Below are 27,705 nucleotides of genomic sequence, written 5' to 3' on the forward strand. Positions count from 1 at the left end.
GCTTGTGCCCTATTAGGTGTCTTGTTTCTGGTCGATTTGGGTTTTTACTGTTGCCCACGAAGCTTCAGAAATTTTTTGTACCTAACCATATTTCATTAGGGCGGGGGCTCACTATGACCCCCCTCCTAAAATGAAAGTCTTATTTCGCCCCTGATTGTGACGCACTCCTAAAACATGTCACACTTTTGTCACTTTGTGACTGTTTTAAAAATGTAATTGATGAGAAAAACTGCTGTAATTATGTTTTCAATTTATTATTTATTTACAATACACAGAAAGTTTTAATACGTTCATAAATAAAACTGCATTTCAAAACAGTATTTTCATTTAGCGGAAGATGTAAACCAATTTCAGATATACTTAATTATTTAAATACTTATTTTTTATGTAAACTTTTCCTATTTCACTGTCAGTTGAGGTATTGATGTGTTTTTTTCACTTTCAGAAGTGAACACTAGATTTTTACAAACAGTATTCATTTTCACTAAGATTGATAACTTCTTTCGATTCTTGAGTGATGTTGTCGTAACAAGTTGCCAAAATTCTAACTGAGTTCTTCAAATTCAAGTTTTTAATCCATTTGGCTAGTGCACATTGACAAACTAAAGGATTACCTGTTAAAATACAACATTCATATTAGAACTTAATTGAGATCAAGTTTTTTCTTTCAAATATAATTTAAAATATTAAATCAACATTAATGCATAGAATTGACTTAAATATGTAGCTTTTCAAATTGTAGTGGAGGAGTGGGTACATTGAGAGAGATTGAACAGTGAGAAGACAGCAATTTATTTTCTGTTTGAATATTTCTAGCCTGACAAAACTATTGAAAAGTCAAGTTGACATTTTGTGAACAATATTGTAGAAAAGTGGTTGCTTTCAAATCTGATGAAAAAAAAGAAAACTCTGTCATTATAATGTAACCCCATCAAACTAAAAAACGAAGTTAAATATCTGTTTTGCATACTCCTTGGTATCACTTCTAATACGTGTAAACGTGTCCCACTCGATGCGTAAGCTTGCCTCATGTCCGGGGCAAGTTTACACAACCAGCTTAGACTATATATATATATATATATATATATATATATATATATATATATATAATATTTTATGGTTTAAAACACAAACTGAGCAACAATTGAATTTACAAATTTTGACTTCATTAACTGCTTCATAAAACCACAATGTCTAAAACTTCCTGAGTTAAAACATAAAAAATGGAAAATTCATTGAAAAAAAATCCGTGTGAATGTGCCCTCCCCCCCAGTCTACCCTACCTATTACAGTGAAAAATATTGTACCCTTTGAAAGAAATTGATTTCTGTGTTTTTCAATTAAAAAAATGTAATTGAATTTTCGTGTCTCACTGTCAGTGGCGTAGCTAGTGTAGGTTGGAGGGGGCACTTTTCGAGGGGCGGCAAATTAACCCTTTTGATGTGGAAAAAATAATAGTATTTTTCAAGTAAGGAAATTGTGGTTTTAATCTGTTACTGCAGGTAAAAAAATCTTCGAATGGTAAGCCTGTTGTGTTACTACCTGGTTGGAAGTCAATTACGATTAGGATTACAAGCTTGACAAATAGGAGAGATTACGATTACAATTATAATCCTCTGCCAAAATGTTCTTATGATTACTGTAATGATTAGATTACTTAAAAAATGTAATCAATTACAATTACGATTTTGATTACGATTACAGACTCGTGGGAGAAAAATACATGCACATATTATTCTCATTGTTCGTTTGCAGTAACTATGTCATAGTTAAAAAATTATGATTTTTGATTATGCATTTATGCTACATAACTATTTTGACAATATATCCTGCATAGGCAGTTAGATATGGATCCTTTCATACAAGATGAGCAAAATTCACAAAAAAAGTGGTGGCTGCATGGTAATGTATTTTTATGAAATTTGGTATACAGGTTCCTTTTATGCCTATATAAAAATATCTAAAATATTTTGGCTTAATATTTTTTATTTTAATAGTTACATGCGATTGAAAATTTGTCAAATTGAACAGCATTTTCATAAATGCTAAATGTTGCACTTTTGAAGACTTGTATTTTATTAACTATTTAATCAAAACCTAAAAGTTATATATAGTTGTCTATGGAGTAGGGTAATTCATCTGATATGAGTAAAATTTTCAAGATTAATATAGTTAACTTTTAACCATGTTTTAAAAACTGAAAATATTTCAGTTTTCTCATAATTAAGCATTATATTTTGTAATCTCAAGCTTTAAGGAATGTATTAGCTTTGCAGAAATTGAGACACAATAACATGCTAAGTGTCATGAAAGAAATTCCGTACTTTTGAAGTTGTATTTTAACGGCGATTACTCCAAGCCTGGTCACTACAAGATTAAAATTTCTTTTATACAATACTTTCTGCTTTCTTTAACTTTCAAAAGTCTTTCTTGATAGCATATCAGTGCAATTCCTTGTTTTTTTTCTGAGAGGCGGCAGAGGACAGTTACGGGACCAATGTTTTTTTAGTCTAGAAGTTAAATCCAGGAGGAAGAAAACAATGAAGTTTTCCATTTTTCGTTAAAAGAAAGAGTTAACACTGACTTTTAAGAGAGTTTCTTGAAAACCTCCTAATGAAACCAAAACTTTTTTTTTTTTAACTTCAAGAAAATAGTGACAAAAGTAAGAACGGGAGGAAGGTGAAAAATGGTACACGAAACAATTTATTACTTATCACAGGAGTGGCTTTATATGTTGCAGGGTTTACTTAGGTTTCTCATTAATTACAAGAGTTCTCTATATCAAAAGAAGTGAAAGGGATTTTTGTTTTCTCGCTTTGGAGAGCAGAAAATCTATCCGACAACTTTGGATCACATGTTGTCTATTCCTCATGAAAGGTAAGCGAATTTTATTCAACATTAAGTTTGGTCCCTCTACTTGGCCAAGTATAGTCTAAAATTGTTTTTTAGCTTATTCAGTTTCAAATAATTCCGGTTGGAAACCTCTCTCACCTCCACTCTGTAGTCTAACAGCGTGAAAGATAGCTTCAAAAGGTTTTTAGGAGGGATATAGCTCTCGAATCTTTCATCTCCTTTCCTGATATCATCGAAGGTAGCTTAGAAATACGGTTTTAGACCTCAATGTTTAAAAGTTTCTGGGCAGAGCCCCGAACACTGTCTTTTGCTCTAACGTAGCAAACACGACCAGAAAGTACATATTTAGGACTCAATATCATTTTTTGAAAACAGTATTTGAACCTTGAATATGCTTTATTTCCTGACGTGATCAAAGATAGTTTAAAATACGTTTTTAGGGATTCAGTTTCGGAATTTTTCCGAGAAAGATACCTTAATTACCCTCCTCCCCCCATGTAACGTCTCCACAGATTAAAACTGAGTTTTGGGAACTTCAGCATTGAAAAATTTCCGAGGAAGGAAATCCGAACTCCTCAGACCTTTTCGCAATATCTAGTTAGAAATTTGCGTGGGTGGGAGAGATCACTAATTCTTCCCTCTCAAAGATAGTCTAAAATGAACTTCAGCTTAATAAATCAAGATTTTGGGAGGGAAACCTCCCTCTGCCCCTTTTACTCCAAATATATTATCACTATCAAACAAAGCCTTACGGAAATTTTCCAAAGAGAGCCGCCTGGCTTCACAACATTTTTTTGTGCCATTAGGTGTTAGGGAACCCTTTAAAGTCACCAAAGATAGCCTAGAATTGCGTTTTGGAGACTTTGGTGCTGAACAATTTTCAAAGGAAGAAGCTGAACCTTCCCCATTTCAGTATATCACCAAAGATACCCTTAAAATTGATTTAAATTTAAAAAATATTTCAGTAAGGAACCTCAGCACCGCTCTCCCTCCCCTAACGCTTACAGCTGCCTTAGAATACACATGCAATTGTGTTGCCAAAGGTAGACTAATATTGCATATTTCAGAGCTGAAAATTTTCAAATTGAGTATCCTACCATTCCCGATTTTCTTAAGCTCTTCACAAAGTAGCCTAAGATGCATTTTAAAACTTTGATTTCCGAACATTTCCTTGCATTGCCCTAACGTCAACAAAGAAACACTAAAATAGACTTTAGTTTTGAAAAAAAAATCGGAAGCAAATCCAACCCGCCCTTTACCGAAATTTTCGATTTTTACGTAAATTTACCAATTTTCTCCAAGTGTGGGCCATCCTCCCCCCTTTATTTATTTATTTTTTCTTTTGTAAGTATGTAGAAAATAATTACGTCTTTTTTTTCTGTTTTATAATATTTCTAGTTTTAATTTTAACACCCTTGACAGTTTAATGTATTAGCTGTTTCACAACGAAAGGACGACAAATTGGGGAACCTCCCCGGGCGGCAAACACTATAGCTACGCCACTGCCCACTATACCCACTCGCCTAACTTTTTTTATTTCTTAGCAAAAATCGGCTGCACTGGAGTACTTTGATTTCCCTCAATGTCTGCAAACGTTTTGAAGCTTAATGTCAAAATTAATGTTTTTTTTTCTTCTCGGGAAACACTCTGCTAGCAAAGAAATTTAATTATTGTAGCTTAGTTATCTAAATGAATACTTACTTTCGATCAATAAATGCGTTAGGTGTGTTATCGGTGTAAAGAGTCGGTTATCCATTGTAGCGAACTTATTGCCATTTAGCATAAGAACTTCCAATTTCGGCATGCCTTCAAAAAAGGTTGCTTCCAGAGATTCAATGTTAGTATTCCTGGAGATCGAAAATATTTCAGTAATATGTCAGAAATAAAGTCTTTTGTACAAGTAATTGAACACATACACCAAAATTACATCAAAAAACCAGTAGTTCACAACTATCGAGCGTTCTTTGTTGAAAAACTCAAAAATGAGATACTTTAGAATAATTCACATAGACTTGATAGTATCAACATCAAAATTCTTATGAACACGTATTTGGTCTACGTGACATTGACTGTAGCAGTCGTCAAAACACCGTAATATACATTATAAGTATAATAAGCATCATATTAATAAAATTATAAGTATTAGAAAACTGTTATTAGTGATGTGGTGGAGAAATATATACGAGAACAAAACCTTCGATGCACCTCAGCTACGTTGTGAAGATAATTCAAAAAAGTGGTGTGGTACTAAAGATTTGTGGCAAAAAAGAACGGTCTGATTTGGTGGAAACGCTCTCGACTCGGGGTCATAAATATAGCAGAGGACATATGGTTTCTATGATTCTTTAAGGATCCTAAACTTGCTGTTATGTACAGAAACTATTAAATGACAGCATAAATATTATATATGCAGAGATTTGTGAACAAAGGACATTATGTGTCTATATGGCTAACAAGAGAAGTTAAGATTCCTCAAAATATGATTCATTTATTTTTCGATTTGGAAATATTTGGATGAATAATGACATTACCTAGCAAGATGACGGTATGATGCAGCTGTTTTACATTTAATTTATTTTAACTGCAGTATACTTATTTAACAACAGTATTTTTTTCTTTTTTGCCAATGTTAAAATTCTGATATCTTAGTAATGTGGAAATACATGAATTTTTTTTTTTTTTTTTTTTGCACTCGATAATTTTAAAAATAACTTTTGAACTTATAGTACAGAACACGTATTATGCTCCATGGTCTTTAAAGAGTTTGTGTGACTTTTCAACTATCACCGTGGCATGGAATTGAGAGTGGTGGTCAGAATTCTAAGGACACTCAGAAAATTGAAAAAAAAAAAAAAAACTGAAATAATTAAGTGAAATTTATACACAAAAGCCAAAATGAAAAGAAATCATTGTGGAATGCAGGACATTTGAAAATAAAAAATATAAATGTTTTACCGTGATTAACAGAAAAAAAAATGTCATTGATAAAACTGGACAAAATTATAAGGACAACTAGCGTTTTGCACCGAAAACCCCTAGTAATCACTAACACCCCCCTTTTTTTCAGTCACTTTTATCAGTCTTGATGTCATGGAAGTTGAAGAACCTATTTGGAAATTTTTATCTTGGCTTTTTCGATTGAGAAAATGAGTTCTTGCTTGCTTCGATACTGAATACCATTTTTTTCATGATTCAGGGGGCCAGAATGCCTCTCAAAGTTTCCATTAAACTTAGATCGATCCTTTTGTCCGGGCCAGTACAGTAGTTTCACGAAATAAGCACAAAGAAATCATTTTGTGGTTTCAGAAACAAGTAAGTAGGCATTATCCTGTTGGAACAAATTGTTTACACTTGGTAAGTAACGGTGTTTTTTGTTAAAGAAAGTATTGCTCAGTACATCAACATTACTCTCAGAATTAATTCTGTCCTGCACAAAAAATATTAGTATAGTTTCCGTCCGTTGCGAAACTATTCTCAGACCATTATTGAGCCGCCTCCAAATGTACGTACGCTTCGAGATTTGTTTTTCTTTCAGAGATCGTACCAGAAGTAGTAAAAACCATCTATAGTTCATCCTAATTAAACTTTTTCTCATCAGAAAAGTTTACATTGTCCCAACGCATTTTTGGCGCATTCAACCCAAAAGTTCTAATGAACTTTTTTAAGAGTCGGTCGTGACATCAGAGAATAGACACATCATGAAACCTTTTCTCTTTCTGTAAAACATGTTGAATAGTTAGAGAACTGCATCGTAACTTGAATTCCAATATAATATCTCATGAGGTTTGCTTTTTAAAGCAAGCTCGTCTTATTATCAGGTATTTCACACGTACAGAAACAGAATTCCTACCTGTTCGTCTTTGTGGTCCTTATTTGCCGAGATTTTTGAGAAAACTCTAAAAGACAAATCTTTGTCGATTCAGATTTGTTGTTATTTGACGTACAGTAAGTAAGTCGTGAAGTTTTTCAATCAACCGTTTTCCTTTTCTCAAATTCTTTAAGTTTACAACCTAGCGGCAGCGGCATGACCGTAAAAGTGGAATGTGACGTCTCCAATCAACTCACTAAGCATTTATATCGGAATGTAGTGCAGTGTGAAGAACAAAAAACAAGCAAATCTAATTGTCCTTAAAATTTTGTTCAAATTCAGGGATGTCTAAATTCAAATTTCAGTCTAAGAATACGAAATTCCTTTGTATTTCCAATGAAAGTAAGAAAAAATGTTGTTTTACCATTATTTTCCAGACATAAAATTTCCAAACTCAGTCAAAATTTTGGGGATTTTTCTTTTGTCCTTATAATTTTGGCTCACCACTGTATGAATTTGGCATTTTTCTCAATGTGCGCCCAGAAGGTCATAGCTCTGACAAAACAGATATTTAATCTTTGAATTCTTTAAAAAAGAAAGAAAAAGAAAAAATCGAGAAGGGGTGGTCATCAGGTTAACTTCCTGGTAGCAGCAAAGAGCGGTTTCAAGTTACATCAACATTTACGAAAACAACGTTACAAACGTTACTGCACAACGTTTGTAAAACGTTGCACAGTACAAACGTTACTGCACAAAAATGACGTAAAGTGTACATTCCTACGGAATAAAATATTTTTTTTAAATCACTTGCTTTGTTTCAGCTTGACATTCGAAATCAGAACCGTTTCGATGACGTATGAATTCCATCAGTAGATTTGACAGAAATTCTTTATTTATAAATAATAAAAGAATTTATCTGCCTATTATTCGTAAAAACCACCACTAATGACCTTTGAAATTAGATAAATTGAGTGAAATTGACATGAAAGTAAAAGTTGTTTACTATGCAGTCTTTAAACCGAAAGCAATGTGAAGAAAATAGAAAGGGGGGGTGGGGCAACAGGCCCGTCATTTGGGCAATCGGGGGCGGGTCAATTTCTAAATTTAAACTTTCTCTAAATTTAAGCTTTTTTACTGTGTATGAGGAAGGGTTCATGTGTAGTACCACACTTTTTCAAAAGAAGGAACACTTTTTCGTGTGGGAATTGGCAGGGGTGCCCACCTAAGGGGGGGGGGGGTCATGGCGCAGGCTCCGCAGTTGAAAATTTTGAGGGGGGGGTTGGCTGCTACTTTTTTATTAAGGGGGTTCTTGAGCTTGGGGGGGTCTTTGCAATGTTAAGGGGGGCTAGCTCTTGGGGGGACACCCCTGGAAATTAGTGGAAACAGGAAGTGTTTTGGGCGCAATAAAACCTTGCGTTACCCTTCATAGCGATATTGATCCATCTAAACACCAATAACTTTTCCTTTTCAACCAGCTTCCAGAGATGAAATATATACTTTCAAACTCAGTTACAATGTTACAGAGCCGAATTCATCGATAAATGAAAAAAGTAAGCAACTGTCAGTTGATTAGTTTTTTTAAAAAAATGCTTTCTTTTTATGTTAGTTAGTTAGTTTTTCTTCTTCTTTTCTTTCTTTTTTTCTTTTTGTTTTATTTTCAGCACTTTTTTTTTTATCTTGAAAAGAGTGACAGCTGCCCTCCCTTGCCCCCCCCCCCCCTCTGGATACGTACACCGCTATGAAAGTTTTATTCACATTAGATGTGCAAAGATAATGCAGTTTTCATGGGGCAGCGCATAAAAAAATTTTTACATTTGAAAAAAAAAAAAAAAAAAAACAGGCTTGGCTTCCCAAATTTCAACGTGCTTGATTTGCTGTGTTGAAATTAAACTTTCTAAGTGAGCATATAAATATAAACTAAATACAAATTGCATACCCTAGAATAAACGTATGCAATTGCCGCATTTTCTCTGGCAGAGCGGTCCTGAGAAACTTTTTCAGAGGCAAGTCCACCATGTGCAAGTACACCAAACCATTCAGATGTGCCATACTTCCAGGCTCTAATACTGCGGTATCCGTCTGCTTCAGCTCCAGGTAAGCCACACTGCTGGGGACATCTTGAAAATCTGAACCGATCACTGGCATGGGGAATGCTTCGACTTTGAGGTAGCGCAGTGAGGATGCCCTTTTCAGTTGGGACCATGGGTTGTCCCGTATGGACATGGATTCGAAGACCACTTCAGTCAACCTCGGCCACGCAGGAGATTGAGATTCGATCAGACGTCCAAGACTGCACTGTCTTAAGCGGATTGCTGAAGCCTTTTGGACAGTTTCTGGAAGATTTTCGGTGGTGAGAGATTCTATTTGGACTTCATAGCCTGTTCTACCTGCAATTATTAAAGAAACATACATTATTCATAGACTAGAAAATCGCCCGTCAAGGTATGACGGGTGAAAACTGCTTCTTCATTTGAACGAAGTCATTGCTTGTTTGGTGATATTTTGATAGTTGAAATTGTAACCTTAACTCCAGTTGATTAACCCTAAACTCCAGTATGTAGCGTTCATTGTTGTCCACAGTTTCGTTTCTTCATTCCTCTGAAATGACAGTCTTACCAGTAAAACAGTTAAGTTACTTGATCGAGTTCAGCCTTTGCACAATAAAGCCTTTCCCTGCATGTCAAACATTACTAACACATATTATCAAATTATCATGCCGCGGCCCGAGTTTCATTGTTGATACTCGCTGGCTACTCGATCATTGGCTATTATCTTAATATATAAAAATCAATGTCCTGAGATAACATATATACATATATATATACATATATATATATATATATATATATATATATATATATATATATATATATCAACGCACAGCCGAAACCGCTGAAGCTTCAGACTTGAAATTTGGCAGGCATGTCCGCATGATTACGAAAGTAACCACTAAGAAAGGATTTTTTGAAATCTCAATTAGTTCAGGAGAAATTAATTAAAACCTCTTAATTTCTGCGAAATTAAAACCTATCATTGAAATTCAAATTCCTTATTTTCGAAGGCTTTCCTCCATTCAAATCATTATTCAGTACTTCATCTCAACTTTTGGTCGATAGCAAACTATAAATTTGATATTGTTTTTGTTTCTCACGTGATTCTTCGAGGCTTTTCTCAAATCAAATCATAATATTTCTGTCTTTTGCTTTTATTTTTTCAAAACTAGAAACGTAGTTTTTAAGAACATCATCACAGGCGGACTATCCTTTTGAAGTTAGAAGAGTGCAGTTTCCTGTTAAAGTTTGCTTTGCAATAACCATTAATAAGTCACAAGGACATAGATTAAAAGTAGCAGGGATCGATTTAAGAGAAGACTTTTTTTACACGGCCAATGTTATAGCACCAGGAAAAAAAACTAAAAATGTTATATACAAAGAAGTTCTTGCTTAAACATAGGTATATCAATAAAATGTGGATGGTCTGTGTTTGCAAAGATAATCAATACTTTAAAAGGATCGTTAATAACAGTTAAAGATCGGTTACGGACAAGGGCATATATATAAGGAGTCCAGGGACCCCGGGATCCTCCCAAAATTAGGAAAAATTATAGGTAACTAGAGGACCCGACAGACGTTGTTCTGTTCAAACTTTGTAAATTGAAAAGTAAAAAAATTTCAATAAACTATCAAGTGTTTGAAGTAGTTTTGTTGAAAAAAATAAGTAAAAAGAAAAGGTTTTAAGCTGCTTGGTGTCAGAATGCGTATATTTATTACAACTTGATTTATCTAATGCCCACTGAGCAGTTGTTTTATTAACTATTTTTTCTCTCGTACTTGATGGTTTGTTCTTTCAGCCATACTCAAAGGATAAAAAGCGTCCTCAGATATTAAGTGTAAAAAACTAACTACCCATCTAAAACAAACGGGAAATCCCGTTGCAAAATCCCCCATATGAAAAAGAAGAAAACAATGAAAAAGATATCGTATAAAAAATGATAAAGGTAAAAACAGTTCTCTGAAAAAGCGAAAATCACTCATCCCTCCCCCACCCCTAACGATGTAAAATAAACCCTTTCTTCAACTAAAATGACTAAAAACTCTTTAAAAACGAAAAGCAACTCTTTGCAATTGGAAATAATTCGCCAAATAAACAAAATATACAATAAATTACATTAACAGTAGCTTTAAATTGTAAACAAATGATCACACAACTCTATTATTTACAGCCAAAGTCGCCAAACCACCACGTTACTGTAATCCAGCCGATAAGTGAGCGATGCCAACTCCGATCGATTAGCGCTCCGATCTTTTGAACGAAAACTTTTTAAACTTCATATATTGCCTAATTTGTTCTTTCCACCAAAGATAAAGATCGTCCACTGCACTGATCTTTTGTGTACAGAACTACCCTGTTGTAATTTATCTGGACGAAAATAAAATTTGTTTCGGCTTTAAATTCCATCATTTTATCCTTTAATAATGTACTGATTAATTAGATAATCCTTAAAGTATTTTTGACATTGGTGCCAAAACTCAGATGGATTTGAGCCGAGAAACAAATGTTGCTAGGTACGGTACTTTCTGATCATTTGGTTAAGAAAACCTAAAGCACCGATCCGGTCACATGGTTCAACTACGACGACAGAACACACGTTTTGCGTGAACCATCCAGTACTTTACTTTAAAATATAGCACGGGACCTAAAATCGTTGCTTTTAAGAAATGGAAGGCTTCATTCTCTCTCTACGTTTTATCTATTCTCAATTGACATATCACAGTAGGAAATTTCATTCCAAAAAGCAGAACTGGCTTTCTTATTGTCCTTTGGCAACAGGTTAAATATTTATTTCAGTTCTCGCTCAACAATAGGTTAAAATAAATATTAATCATTTGGGAGGTATAACCATCCAATATTCAAATTAATTAATTAATTAACAAAAACGCTTCCGATTCGATCCATCGCGCTTCGAAACCATGCTTGCACACAAAAAATTTGATCAAAATTGATCCAGCCGTTTAAAAGCCTTATGGTGACAAACGTCCGCACAGAAGATTTTTATATATTAAAATAAGTAATTATTATTACAGGGGATTTTCGAAACTAGGTGCACCAAGCACTGTTAACCCCAGCTAATTCCACTACCCGAGCAATGCCGGGTACGGGAATGCTAGTATATATATACTAGTGGCACCCGCACGGCTTCGCCCGTAATAGAAAAATTAAAGGTCTTTTGGTTCGCCTGTATATTTACAAATAATGCATGGTGAAATTTCTCGCCAATTGGCTTGTACCGACGTTACGGTTCCACGCTATGATAATTTCGTATCTCGCCAATTGGCTTGTGCCCATGTTACGGTTCCACGTTATGATGATTTCGTAATTTATGATAGTTTTTTTCTTAAAATTGGAATAAAAAAAGAACCACATCGAATTTTCGAAAAATCGCTTCGAGGTGCACACCCCCATGCTACATACTAACTTCGTGCCAAATTTCATGAAAATCGGCCGAACGGTTTAGGCGCTATGCGCGTCACAGATATCCTACAAACATCCTACAGACATCCAGACATCCTCCGGACAAAGAGACTTTCTGCTTTATTATTAGTAAAGATATATATATATATATATATATATATATATAAGGATGTCTTACTTTTTTTCCATTTGAAAAAGTGTTACATCAACTGTCAGTTGTCTTTGAATTGATGAAACGTAAGATGAAATTTTCAGAAAAACAAACAAACAAACCTTACAGGTTTTTTTGAAATCCTATGCAATGTTCTTTTGCTAAAATATTGCTTTTTTTTATCAGGTTGGTTGGTTGATTAAATTTTAATAGCGCAAGAGCCCTTGAAGGTTCGCGCCAAACGATTCTTTATTTTATGCTAAATATTTTTCATTCAAGTTCGTAAAGTTAAATGAAAATAGTTAAGATTAATGAAAATATAATTAAATGAAAATAGTTAAATTCAAGTCATAAAGTTAAATGAATAGGAATTTTATCAGGCATCCATTTATTATTGAGGAATCCTTTTCGTAACCAACACATACACGCAAATTTGTTGAAACATTATTGTAAAAAATCCCCATTTATAGGTAATATCTCTCTTTTTATTTACCAAAAATACTGAGATTATCTTTTACACAGTAAGGATCAAACATGCAAAATTTAGTGATTAAATAATATCTTATTGCATATTTCATAACATGTTTCTATATTTATTACTATTTTAAAGTAATTGATAAATAAACGATTCTCAGGATCTAAGTTAATTGCACAGCAAGACGCTGACTGTTGTCTAACTATGTTAGTATAGTGCCCTAGATGTTTCATATTTACGATATAAAACTACTTATGCTTTTAGCATTCCCAAAAATTTACTGAGGATAAAAGATTTGCTCTTCTGTTGTAGCTATAAACTTTTAAAATTATGAGTACCAAGTTTGCGAATTTCAAACTTACAAAAAAAAAAAAAAAAAAGAAAAAAAGCTTGCTTAAAAAAACAAACTTTACCTTTCATGAAAAAAAAAAAAATGCAAGTTGGTTTTGAGATGAAAAAATGTGTCTGTAGCCCCCCCCCCCCCCCCCAACTGAACTATCGCATTGATGTAAGCCGTGCGTGCGACCATGAATTTATATGTCGAACACCAATGAGTATTCAACTGTTCTTTCTCCTTTCAAATGCTCCTTTTTATTTTAAATACTATTTCTAAAGTTACTCTCTCTGTCATAACGCCTGCCAGTAACTTCTGCTTTTTAATTGTTGCTAAAAGCAATTAAACATAATAGTAATTATAAAGTTGATTTAGATAATACGTTAAAAAAACTAATTTCAAAACTAAACTTAAGCACTTAAACAAGCATATACGAGGGGGTATCAAAAAGTAAGGTAACAAGCCCAATCAGAGAAAACGTTTATTCAAGAATTAAAAAAATGTATACAATTTAGGAAGGCACAGGTACATATTACTTCTCTACATAGTCACCATGCTTATCGATGCATTTGTTCCATCGGTACACCAAACCATCGAAACCGGCACGGAAGAAATCAGCGTCAAGGTTGTGCAACCACATCAAGACAGCTTGCTGAACCTCAGCATCAGTTCTGAAATGCAGACCTCCCAAGTGTTTCTTTAATGGTCCGAAGAGATGGAAATCACTTGGTGTGAGGTCAGGACTGTAAGGAAGGTGATCCAAGAACTGCAACCGAAAACGCTTAAACAAATCGCGCGTAGTTATGGCCGTATGCGGTCGGGCATTGCGAACATAACACTGGTACCACCAAAACTGGCGATGAATTTCAGTTGGAGAAATTTTATTTAAACGCAAAAACCCCGCATCACACTTTTCACACATTTTAGTTGCGGACCATGCTTCCGTCAAGGCGGTCATCTTCTAACTCAAATTTCGTCATTTTACCGGCCTACCAGCTCCATCTACCGACATCGTTTGAATGCTGTGATTGTTTCCGTTACCTTCAGAGGGATTTTTATTCATACGTATAATTTGCACACCCTTCAGAGCTCTTGTTACCTTACTTTTTGATACCCCTACGTATTTGTGGATTTTGGGCATTTGAAACTCTTCAAATAACATAAGATTTCGAAACTTTCTTTGATTTAAGTCAAGTCATCAGTTTGAACACGTTTTAAAAGTTTTTTTTATACACTTGTTCAAAATGGCATTTAAATTAGAGCATACATACTTGCAATATTTAGAGCAGATTAACGGTAAATATAACTTATTCTCTCTTCATGCCCAGTACATTTATAGTAAAATGAAAGTCAATATCGTTTTTTTCTTGTTGTTTGATTTTAATAGGGAAATGTATCAACTAAGTATGCCTCAAATTTCAGAACGTTTCTCATCAAGTAAATTTCAAAACGAAAAAGCTTTAAAATACAACAAAAACTATATTTCTAATTTTAAAGACTTTTTCTATTCGTTTGGTTTTCATTAAAAAGTATGAAATAACATAAGTAACATGATTTCAGGATTACAACGCTCAAAAATTGAAGTTATTTAGGTAAATTCTAAATTGTCCAATAACAGTTCAATTGTTAAATCAAAAGTTAAGAGAAGAAATAGGGGGTATACAGCTCTGTACGAATAGCTTTTACTATAACATCTATATTTCTGCTCTCAATTTTTAATTTAAATTGTGTTGGCTACTTTTGAATTAACCTAATCTAAAGATATTGGGATCAACTGCAATTTTTGAGCATTGTAGCCAAGATATCATTACTTATTTTATTTCATACTTATTGACTTATTTTATTTCATACTTCTTAAGGCAAATCAAGCTTATAGAAATAGGCTTTAAATTAAAAAAAAAAATAATTTGAATTTTGACATCTTGAATTCAAATTATGTTTTTCGCAACCACGAGTGTGTGTATGTAGGCGTGTGTGTTTGTATGTGGGGGTATGTGTTTGTGTGTAGGGGTTATGTGTATGTGTGTGTAGGCATGTGTGTTTGTGTCTGTGTGCTGGCATAAGTGTGTGGGTAGTTGTGTGTATGAATGTGTGTGTGGGCAGGCATATGTGTTTGTGTCTGTGTACAGGCATGAATGTGTGGGTAGTTGTGTGTATGTTTTTGTGTGTGTATGTGTGGGTGTCTGTATGTATGCGTGTGTGTATGTGTTTGTATATGTTTATGTGTTTGTGTATGTGTGTAGGTGTGTGTAAGTGTGTGTATGTGTTTGTGTGTGTGTGTGTGTAGTTGTGTATGTATGCGCGTGTGTGTAGGACCTGGATGCAACCTGGAGACGGCTTTCGCTAGAGGTGCAGCGTCGTGAGGAGCCCGTCGACGGTGATGGTGCGGAGGGTGGCGGTGGGAAAAATCAAAGGACGCCAAAAACAGTCAAGTGAGAACAATAAGCAATCGTGATTGCTCAAAAAAAAAAAAAAAAACATAAGTTACGAATAACCCGGTTTAAAAAAACTGAATGAACAGGGCTATTTATTTTCGATGTACGATAATCATACTTACCACAAGGGCAGCCAGAAATAACTTCTGGAGGTTTTTTTTGATCAAACATACCATCTGGAGGAGTTTTTTTTGGATGAAATATACCTTCTGGAGGGTTTTTTTTAACGAAAATATTTTGGAAGGGGGTGTTTTGATCAAAAACACCTTCTGAAGAGGTTTTTTGATCGAAACAGCCCTTTCGTAGCATAAACTACTGTATTAGAATTTCCATTCATTATAAAACCAATGGCTCTGATGGGTGTTTTCACCCCCCTCCCCTTCGCTTTGCCACTGGTATTTACTATTTTCTATTCAAAATAACACTCCGGTTAAGGAGTTAACTTGTTTTTACAGAGTTTATATGTTTAGGAAGGCGCTTACGTCTACAGATAAGATGCAAGTTTAACTCTCATTCATGAAGTAGAAATCAGTGAAATCTTTTCTCTTTAGGAACTCAAGTTTCATTTTTGCATGTTTTATCTAATCTCAATACATATAAATGTATATAGTGAAGGTTAAATAGATCTTTCTACTCAAGTTATATCAGATTAGATGGTGACGATAGTAAGTGTTTATTTCAATGTTTGATGTCAAAAAAAGGAAGTCAGATCGAATTGCATTCATTCCTAAAAGCACTCCTTGCGTAAGGTTGCTGCATTTTGCAGGGGTGCCTCCAGCCAAAAAGCAAGAGCGCGCCCCCTAAATATAGCAAAGACCCCCCCCGGAATGAGAGGAAAATACCCCTCAACCCCCCTAAAAATTTCAATGGCACAGTGTGCGCCATGATCCTCCCCCCCCCCCCCAGGTGGATAGGGCACCCATGTATTTTGAATAGTCCAGAAGCGGATACCTTTAATGAGAGAAGGGGGAGCAGAAAAATGTTTCAATTTAAATTCCGGCTGGAAAATATTTGACTTCATTTCAGCGCATTCATGTTTCGCTCAAAATTATGTAAAAAGTTCGACAATTAAAGAAAACTATACATAGAAAACGCGCACACACACAATTAAAGTATTTTAATCACAATCTGTCAACAAATCATTGTGCTAAAGTAGGGCTATTTAAGAGCCCTACACCTCTGCCCAACCAAACTGTCAGGACAACTCTTTTTTTCGCTTCGGAAAACAGTTCTTTATAGTCCCGAAACGTATGTTTACGCTTCATATTGTAGATTAGTACATTAACTCTACTAGAATCCCATCTTCGGTAGTGATTAGGAATTGTCAATCTCTCTTACAGTCTCTTCTGGAGATGGGCCAGGAGAGAAGGGGGGGGGGGAAGCAAGTGGGGGCTCAAGCCTCCCCCCTAAAAATTTAGAACTTCCTTGCTTTCAGTACTCTTTTCTTTGCAAAAATGTAAAAACATATCTTCTCCAGCCCTTAATGAATAGGTTACAAATGTCAAATTTTAATCACTCTAAACTACTGAAATCAGTTTCTATGGAGAAAATATCCTGCTAAACCATAGGGAAAATATCTGAGCACCCCCCCCCCCCTTAATAGTTTGCATATTGGCGCCCATGCTTCCGGACAAACATAAAACTATTTACCTTCAGTGATTCCAACTTACTGTGGAGTGGAGAGAAATGAAAAGGCTGACTTTTTGGTTTAAAAAGGTGCAGCTAATTTGTTTTGGGTGTAAAAATTGTCTTTTGTATCCACAACTGGAAAAAAAAAATATTTTGCTTTCATTTTGTAATTGCTTTCTTATATCAATGGTGTCCTTATGTGTGTAAAATTTTGTTTCATTCTGACAACTCTTTTCAGGTGCGTCGATTTTTTTTTTGTTGTGCAGTGTATTTACTTTTACTACTAGTATTACCTTTCTACTAGTAAGGAGTAGGTTGACCATTATACCTGCAACGACCCGCTCTTCTCTCCTACGTAGAGAACTTTTGCGCAACAAAAGCGCTTTTGTCGGATGTTTCTTCATTTCTTTTACATTGAAAAAGGGGCTTCTTGTGATTCCGAAACACGTGCCAGCAATTTCTTGCACATTTGTGCTCATTTACGTTGTGAGAAGAAAAAAAAAACAGAAATGTTTAGCCAAATGTTTACCATTAATACATCTGGTGAAAAACAGGAAAGTTTACCACGAAAAAGGAGTAACCTTCCTGGAATTAACTTTTAGAAGTGTTCTGAAAAGTTCAGAATCAATTCAGAATTAATCAGGAATGTTCCAAGAAAACTTATGTGTATCTACAGTACCAGAGATACTTTTAGCAGCTATGGTCAAAACTAATGCAGAATTGGAAATAAATAAATAGCACCTTATTTTCCTGCAATTTTCGCAAAGCAACAAGTGTCCAGAGACTACATTACACCCTCATTTTGAGCTCAGTGAATTTGGATTTGTTGCGATTGAGTTTAATGGCGGAACACTTAATATAAAGCGCTGAGACTATACTAGGAGCTAAAACTATTTTTTACAATAGTGAGAAGTTTATACACTCGTGTTTGTGAAAATTGCAACACCACGAAGGACTTACGCGAGTGAGCTGAAAATTGCAGGAAATGTAAAGTAGGGCATGATATGCAAATGATTGGAATTGCAGACTGGTTGCGCATGCGTATGCTGAGCAGCACCCTTTGAACGACGGATCGAACCGAATATAAATAGACGGCTGCAGCGAGGCGTGTATGATTATCGGTGGTTATATGCTAGAGTAAACCTTAACTGAATCTTTACTATGCCTCTTCGACGAAAAGAAAGCGAAATTTGAGCAAATATCGGAGTTTGAACGGGGCAGAATCGTCGGCCTTCGTGAAGCTGGATTGTCTTATCGTGCAGTAGCCGCTCGTGTGCAGCGTAACAGCTGCACAATCATGCGTGTTTGGAAGCAGTGGACGGATGAGGGTCGGACAGCTCGGAAATCTGGAAGTGGACCCAGAAATGTGACGTCAACTCGCGATGACAGACACCTGGTGCGTATGGCGCTGACGAACCGCACAGCTTCTTCTAGGCAATTGGCAGCACAGTGGTCAACAGCAACAGGTGTTTCATTGTGTGCTTCAATTCGGAGACGTCCGCAGCAGCGGGGCTGCGCGCAAGGATTCCTTTATACAGGATTCCTCTCACGCGATACCACCGCCTCCTGCGGCTACAATAGGCCAATGTGCATAGGAGCTGGCGTGCTGATTGGCAGCAGGTCGTCTTTTCTGACGAATCCCACTTCAATTTGTGGCACCATAATGGCCGAATTCGTGTCAGGCGCTATGCCGGTGAACGGCACATTCCGGAGTGCTTTATCAAACGACACAGTGGACGAACACCCGGAGTTATGGTCTGGGGTGCCATAGCATATCATGGACGATCACAATTGCTACGAATTGTCTACGAATTATGAGCAATTTGAAAAGTACCCGACACATAAACGAAGTTTTAGAGCCCCAAGCTATTCCTTTCCTGCAAGGATTGTCAGGGGCTGTATTCCAGCAGGATAATGCCTGTCCACATGACGCCAGGACTGTCAAATCCTACCTTGATTCGCAGCAGGTACAGCTTCTTCCTTGGCCTGCATATTCCCCGGATATGTCACCGATTGAACATGTGTGAGATTTGGTTTGGCGGCGTCTCGCTCGTGATCCTCGTCCTATTGCTTCGACAGACGAACTTTGGTTGCGCATACAAACAATATGGAATACTCTTCCGCAGGCAAATATTCAAACTTTGTTTCACCCCATGCCGAGTCGTGTAGCAGCTCTTATTGAGGCGCGTGATGGCCGCACAAAATACTAATTTCTATCTCTTTTTATTGTTTGTTTGGTTTGAAAATGTAATCATTTATTTGTACCATTACCACTAAACTGTGTATTAAATTTCATTCAACTATGATGCTTCCTTCATGGTGTTGCAATTTTCACAAACAGGAGTGTATTTATGCTATTGTTGTGATTCAGGCAACTTTTTGGCAAATAAACTTTATTTTACAGGAAGCTGCATGTAAACCCGCGAAATCCGGAAACGTTACCCGAATATACACTGTAGCGTTTTAGAAATTTCTTACAGTTTGAGGATAGACTGGGCCAGACTGCCGGACTCAGGGGGGAGCCAATCGAGGGCCTTGCCCAGGTCACAATTTCAAGGGGCGACAAAATTCACCCAATTTCTGTGCTTTCGTCGAAATTCGACATAAAAACGTAAAGGAAGGGTAATGCCGATAACTTAAAGATTTGCCCCGGTCCGGGAAAGTTTAAGATCAGGTACTGAGGGTGGTGGGAGGAGTCGCTTCCTTCACTGGTTGATCTACCCAATCTCCAATGGGCCGGCTTGCTGGTCAATGTACTCGGGCTCTAACACAAAGTAAAAATCTTACCTGCCAAGTTTTTGAGTACAGAGACAATTCGATCAGTTTCTTCGGGTCCACGGCACTCCAACAATATTCCATTTTTAGTCCCTCTGCACCCACAGGGTGAGATAGCCTCCCGCGCTGGGCAAGCCCCCTGCGCGAGTGCCAAGACAGACCATAAGACGCAAAGGAGGGTGTGGTACTGCTTCATCGGAACTGTGTAAATAAGATGACTGTAAATATCTCCGCGTCTGACGCTGTGGCCGGGAGATGCTGGAAAGGGCGATCTCGGCTTTTGATCGGCTCGCCCTCCACTTTTGAAGGACCTGGCAACGACATTCTCAACATCTGATTGGCGAAAGGAGTGTTTTCGGAATTTTATTTTCCTTTTTTTTTTTTTGCTATCTCGTCGATAAGATTTATTTTTAGCATTTTATGTTCTTTTTTACTGATTGGGAAATGTGAGATCCAAATTTGACATTTTACGATAATCTTTTTTATTTATTAAAGGTTTTTGGAATCATTCAGAAAGAATCTGTTGTTCTCCATGGCAATTTTAGGATGCTTGTCCGAAAACTAAATTCGGTCTTACAGGGGCTTATACAAGGGGAGGGTCACGGGAGTCATGAACCCTCCCCCCCAGTCGTCGACGCATTATCTAACCACATTATGTTCAAATAATTTATGAATTTAATGCAAACGATTGCAGTAATCTATTCAGAACAATAAAAATTTCAAAAGTAAACATTAGAAAAATTACTTATCTTTATCTTTATCTATATATTTTTCAAATAGATGTATGTTTGTATGTGTGTGTGTGCGTATGTGTGTGTGTATGTTCCTTATACAGTTTTCGTCTGATTTCTTCCAAATTTGGCAGAAAGGTAAATTGTTGCTCAGAAATTCATATAGGCGGGTTTTTGGAAATTTAAAGACCCAAAGAGGTCTAATTTCATAATTTGAGTCATAAAATTGCTATTTTCTGCACGAACGAATTTTTGTATAGTTATGAATTTAGTCTAAATGAAAAGCCCGTAAAAAACTGCCCTAGATGAAAATTTTCTTCAAAGATTAACTTTAATCGTTAAATTTGTGAACAATGCAAATGAAAGCAGAATTCAAAGTAAATGAAAACGGTTATCAACATATAACCACCAGGAACCATTTTAAATGCAATCAACACAAAACGTATCCTGAACGATAGCTGTCAATGCCGTTTAGCGATGAGCGTTAAAGCATGGTTGGCGAGAAAGTTGTAGAATGTAGATATCAGCATAGGCGGATTTAGGACCGAGTTCATAGGGGGGCGGGGTATTATTATTCTTATTATTTTTTCTTTTTGAGCAATATTGTTTGCAATCAAGGCTGGATGTAGACTTAACATGGCTCTAAGCTATTCTAAGTTTTTGGATCTCTCTTGTAGTCTGGACAATTTTTCAATCGATGGCAAAAAAGACCATTTTATTAACACCATGCTTTACTAATTTTGTATAGTTTTTATTAATATGCTGACTGCTGTCTTCCTGAAATTGAACTCAAGAGGGGAAACGGTGTCCCTTTTAAGTAGGGGATAGAATATTTCCAATTTCAAGGGGTCTGGGGGTTTCTCCCCTAGAAGAAATTTTTGTAAAATAGATATAAAATTTTGCATTTTGAAGTCTTATAAGGGGTTATTGGAACTACAAAAATCTTCGAAAAATAGGCAAAATACTCCTTTGCAATTTACAATAACACACAGTAAAAATTGTTTTCGAGTCGACAAATCTATGACAGCAGTCCTCAGAGCGAGCAGAGAAGATTGTGCATTGTTATTTGCTTACATCGGCTGTCGGTTCAATTTCATAAGCTTTTGTTCACGCCTCCAACCTATGCACAAATACAACAATGAATTAAATACAAAATGATCAATTGTAAAGAATGCTTTAAAAGAAATGGTGTTAAATAAGTAACAAGAGAGTAGAGTAACATGCTGCCCATTTGAACAATTCATAATTCATACGATTGATTTTAAAAAAAATTGAAGCACACTTTGATTAGGAATTTCAAAGATTCATCTAATTCTTTTCAAGTACTGGAGAACAATTAAAATTCCTTAAGGCACTTTATTTGCCCTTTCCAGTCTCTGAAAATTAATATTAGATTGTACAGTTTTGCAGTATTGTTCTAATTTTGTAAGAAACAACTATATCAAGATCAAAAGGGGAAAAAAAAATATAGTTTTCTCACTACAACAACTTTTTTTTTTCAGTTACAAGTTTACAAGTAGTGTAGAAAATAGTGATGTGCCGGATCGTTAAAAAAGTAGATCCGCGGATACGGATCCGGATCATTAGTGTCAAGATCCGCGGATACGGATACGGATCTCAATTTTTTTTTTGTCCAGTTCAACTATCCAAGTTTAAAATTTATTACCGAAGGTATTCCCGCTATAATAATAACAGTTTCTTCAAAAAAAATTTCATCTACGACGAAAATATAATAAAGACTGATTTACTCTTTAAAAGAAATCTCCGTTAAAATTGAGGGAGAGTTGGAAAGAACGGGTCATCCCTGCATTAATGCTTAAATAGAACCTGAAAAATTATTTCCAGCCTGCTCGGTAGATGTACAATGCAGGAGCAAGAGTGTAAAGCTGCTTCTGGACAGGCTAGAAATAAATTTTTGCATTTTATTTCAGCATAAATGCAGCGCTGACCCATTCCACCCAGATTACTCTGACCGACGGAATAACAGAGCCGTTAACACCTTTGCAAACAGTAAATAGAGAATTTTGTCTCACTTTTTTTTTTTTTTGAAGGATGCCGAGAAAAACCAAAATCAAGAATAACAGAAATCCCAAATCAATAACAAAAACTAATATAAACTAAAAATTAAAAAAGGAAAAATAAAAACATGTCTCAGAGGGCCGTTGGCGTCTGAAATGAACCTTATAATTTAAATAGGGAATAAAACCCAATTTAAATGGAATTTAAGAGTCTTTTATTCAAATATTTAAGAATTTTTAGAATAGAAAAGATCCGTCAAAAAAGTAACGGATACGGATGCGGATACAGATCTACATTCAGGATTAAATAAACTGCAAGATATGAAACATGCGAGTCCCAAAAACTTATCTCAAGTAATTTATTGCGGAAAGGTGAGAACCATGATTTTTACATTTTTGATGCAAGGTGGGGCAAGGAGCTGAATTTGACAATTTTAGCATTTCTCCCCTGCTCCCTCCCATTTTTTTATCAATTTAAAAATTTATGGTTTGTTTCCAGTTTTCTAAATATTCAAGGTTTTCAAGCACTTGAAAATGAAATTTACTTTTCGAGTATTTTTTTTTTTTTTTAAGGAACAACAAATCATGAAATTTTCGGGAGTTGGGAGCCTATAACAAAGTGGGTGCCTTAAGCTATAGCTTGTTTAGTTTATAGGTAAATCCGTTTCTTTTTAAATCTTTGTTTTTGCTTCTAATGTGTTGAAATAGTCGTCGATTAATTTAAGTACTGCAGCTGAATACATAGCTCGTTATTTTCACTTATATACTTGCCCTAATAGTTTTCAGTTCAAAATTTTTCAACACATTTTCAGCAACCCAGTGACAGCTTGATTACTTGTAATACGGTGTACGGTATTTTTCCTCCCCCCCCCCCCACACAATCAGAAAAGGACAGTCGCTAGTCTCTTCATTTTCACTTCTGAACTATTTAAAAAAGAAAAAAAATCATGATTTTTTTCTTTTGAGATTTTGGAAGGTGTGTTGTTACTATGTATAAAGTCCTCCAAGACTGGGGGGACCCCCATTCCCCCCCCCCCCCATAAATCCGCCCATGGATATAAGAAATGAAATGCTGTACATCGTTTCTGGAACTGCGACCTACGAAGCCCCAGGGGTCCACTGATGCTACTCATGGTTCTACTTAATTTGAAAATGTTACCGTTAAATTATAATTTTTAAATATTGTTTAATTATAAAATTCACAACAATAAGAGTTGCGTGCAATTTTTGATCAGTGTTTTTTTCCGTTAATGGCAGAGAAAATACAAACATGAGTAATATAATAATATTGCATTCAATATTGACGTACAATCTTCGACTGTTTCAGCATTAGACTACTTTTATTAAAACCACATCTATTTCATCCTTGCAACAGAAATTTAATTTAATGTTCTATGATCCTTATGAAACCAATTTGCACTATATAAATTTTCTTTATACTATTTCTTAATTTACGTCGAATCTTTAAGTAATTCGGTTCAACTATAACCGATAACCTAATTTGGTTTAATAGAAGTCGTTCCAGGTTGTCAAAGGCCCGACGAGAGGTCATGTCAGGCTAGTCGGAAACTAGGGGCCCGGGTCTTGGGGGGGGGGAGGAGGCGACTACACAGACGTGAAAAAAAGAAAAGGAAGAAAAAAAAGGAAAGAATGAGAAAAGAAAGAACAGAAAAAAAGAAAAGGGGGGAGTGGAAACTGAATAAACGTAAACGTAAAGTAAAATTTATTCTTTTAATAGTTACTGCTGTGGTACTTAAAATAGAGTTTATTGTTTCTTGCACTAAACAGTTTTCAATTTTTTTCTTTCTTTTTTTCCCTTTCCTTTTTTTTCCTGTTCTTTCTTTTTTTCTCCTTTTCTTTCCTTTTTTCTGGGGCGGAGGGGTAAGGCGACATAACTGACTAGAGGCCCGGCTTGGCTCTCTGCGGCCCTGTAAGAGGTTTCTACACTCCCCTTAGCAACCGAAAAGCGATCACATAGCAACATTTTCCTTTTTTCGAAAAAAAGAGCGGGGAGTGTTTGATCTTGAAAGCTCTTTCAAAGTACATGAAGATAATTTTCTAGGAATGTGTACATATCAAGGATTATATATAGAAATTAGACGGAAACCAGTTTCGCTTCCTTTTAAAGACATTAGACCTGATGTTGCAAAATTTCTTCGTTATTTTTCTTCTCGCTTCTTTTTTATTTTTTTTACTTCCTTTCTAATTTTTTTCAAAATGTAATTTCGTGTATTCTAGATCACTTTTGAAATCGAATGATGTTATTCGAAAGAAAGTGAAAATAGTTTGTTCACAACTTTACCAGGGGTGTTTTGGCTCTCGCAAGAGGGCTCCAACCTTGGCCTCAAGAGGGAGCAAAAAAAAAAAAAAAAAAAAAAAAAAAAAAAAAAGAAAGAAAGAGAAGAAAATTAATTTTAATTCTGAAATTTTGAATTCAAATTATGTTTTTCGCAATCACGAACAGCAACAGGACCCTACTCCTTGAGTTATTGTTTCTAGAAACGGCTCTTGTCTCCCCAAGCCTGCCCCTCCTCCTGGGCGGTTACGTGTGCATAGTTGTGTGTGTGTGTATGCTTAGACCTGTGTGTACACTGTAAAAAAATTCCGAAATGTTGCTGGTTATTTCCGTGGAACGTTTCAGGATTTCAGAGGTTTTCAACTGTTTCCTCGTAAAATCAGGTATCTTCACAAAAAAGTTTCCTAAATAGCTAAAAGATGCACGAATGCAGACTTTTCACTATTGTGAAATATTTTTTTGCTACCAGTTTAAAGATTGACTGAGCGTGCTTATTAAGTGTATCGGCTTCAGTTTGGTTACAGCTTGTCCAGATTGACTTGACTCCTTATGAAAGCAAATAAGTTACTGGTTAGTTGCAGTTTTGCGAGGCAGGAAGTGCAGGCAAGGAAATTGCTTGGTTCTTGCTTGCAATTTTCGCGTAGCTTTGGCCATAATTGCTCTAATGCTTCTGAAGCTTTCTTGAGGAATTAGGAAGGTTCTAATCAAATACATGAAACCTGTTTCATTTTTCTAGAAGATTCACGACTAGTTTTAACAGGGGAATTTTCCCAATATTTCAGAAAGGTTACTGACTTTTATCGGAAAACGTTCCTGGTTTTTTTGAGATACGTTACTTGCTGAAATTGGGCACATCAGCTGCCTATTATTTTCCAGGAACGTTTCTGAATCGTTTTTACAGTGTATGCACGTAGGTGTGTGTGAGTGTATGTGTGCGAAGGCGTGTGTGTGTATGTGTGTGAGTGTGTGAGCGTCCTTGTGTGTAGGATATGGACGGCTCCGAGCAGGAGAAGCGGATAGCTCAGACCGGAGGAGCCGCGTCTGCAGAGGACGGTGGGCAGTGGTGCTGCAGAGATCCCTGGTTCAAGCTGAAAAAGGAACTGAACATCAAAGACGGTCAAGTGAGGACAATAAGCAATCGTGATTGCTCAAAAAAAAAGTGCAGGAAGATTTAAAAAAAAAAAAAAAAAAAAAAAAGGGATTTAAAAAAAAAAAAAAAAACATAAACAAAGGGGGGGGGGAACGACTGTTCACAGGTTTACGAGTTTAAAGAAAAGAACAAAAAACAAAGTAAAGTCGCACAGGTTTGTGATAAAAAAAATAAGGAAATTGCAACAAAAAATAAAGAAATAAGATAAATTAAAAAACAATGGTATTCAATCTTGTGGGCGCAATAAGTGAGAGGGCGCACCAGCCCGATTGCCGATGGACCGGCGGGCCAGTCCGCCCCTGAACTTCACATGCCTATCTGGGTTCATACCGATATTACCAATATCACTTGATCGAATAACAGTTAAATACCTCCCTAAAGTCGTGATTGTTCTCATTTTCATTTCGTTCTAGTTTCATAAGAATATCATCTTGTTTTTAGAACTTTTGAGACAAAAATATATTTTTTAAGAATATTCATCTCATGCAGGGACGGATACAGAAACTGTTTTAGGAGAGGGTCATGTTGAAGACTGCCCCCCCCCCCCCTATGAACGAACCTACGGTCTTGAGCATGAAAATTTTTTGAAACTGCTTAGGGGTCAATAAAAAGCACCAATCGGTCAGGAATGTGGCACCTGATTGGAGATAAACGTTGCGAATTAATTTCATAAGCAATGAAACGAAGAAGTAATTCAAATATTAACTTTCAAAAATAATTAATGAATTGAAAAGATACTGTAATTGTATAGTATACATAATATAAATTGTAATAACATTTTATGCATAAAGTGTTTGAACACAAATGTGGACAGATACTGTTGTCGACTGTTTAGGGGAGGGGGGGGGGGGTCATGACCGCCATGACCCTCTCCTTGTATCCGCCACTGATCTCATAATAATAACTTAGAGGTCTATACGTCTAACTAATTATTTACTACAGCATTTACATCTCATTTAAGATCTTCTGTTGCAAACACTTGACAAAGAGATTTTTATACGTTAAATACTCCTTACAGGTTGTTTCACAAATTATTACAGAAAAAAAAAATCATACGAATTTTGACGTCTTGAATTCAAATTATGCTTTTCGCAATTACATATTGAGATACGAACCTACTCCTTGGGTTTATCATCTCTACAAATGGAATGGAATGGAATTAGCCCCCCCCCCCGTCATATTATGACTGGTAATATTCTAGAATACGTAAAACGAGATACATATCCATAAAAAAAATGGTGATTTGGTTGCAGTATTAAAGATAAAGATTTTATAGCCGATATCCACCAGAATACTTATCATAAAGTTTATTTACAGCGTATAACGTTATGTATTTTTAACTCTTATCATTCTTAAGTGATGGGAATTAGTTTTCTGGAAATTTTGTATTTAGATGAAGCTTTGCTACTTGAGTTCATCTATACCGAAGTTTTTCTTGAAGAAATGTAATTATACACAAAAAACCCTTTTTTAAGTATAAAATCTACTTAGTCCTGGAAAAAAAAATGAATGAAATCAAACCGCTTACGATTTGTAACTATGACAACGGAAATTTCGCTCTCTACATAAATATTCACA

At 35.7% G+C, this 27,705-nt stretch overlaps 1 protein-coding gene across 1 annotated transcript; it reads right to left on the minus strand.

Moving 5' to 3' along the window:
• Nucleotides 1-241: 241 nt before the first annotated feature.
• On the minus strand, nt 242-20,213 carry LOC129227838 (immunoglobulin superfamily containing leucine-rich repeat protein-like). Its single transcript, XM_054862452.1, has 4 exons — nt 19,945-20,213; nt 8,598-9,048; nt 4,555-4,700; nt 242-614 (listed from the first exon to the last, which is right to left on the minus strand). Exons 1-4 carry the CDS (start codon nt 20,126-20,128, stop codon nt 463-465), a joined length of 933 nt encoding a protein of 310 aa, XP_054718427.1. The 5' UTR covers nt 20,129-20,213; the 3' UTR covers nt 242-462.
• Nucleotides 20,214-27,705: the final 7,492 nt, after the last annotated feature.

The sequence above is a fragment of the Uloborus diversus genome, chromosome 8, assembly GCF_026930045.1.
Source record: "Uloborus diversus isolate 005 chromosome 8, Udiv.v.3.1, whole genome shotgun sequence".
In the NCBI taxonomy this organism is placed as follows: Eukaryota; Metazoa; Arthropoda; class Arachnida; order Araneae; family Uloboridae; genus Uloborus; species Uloborus diversus.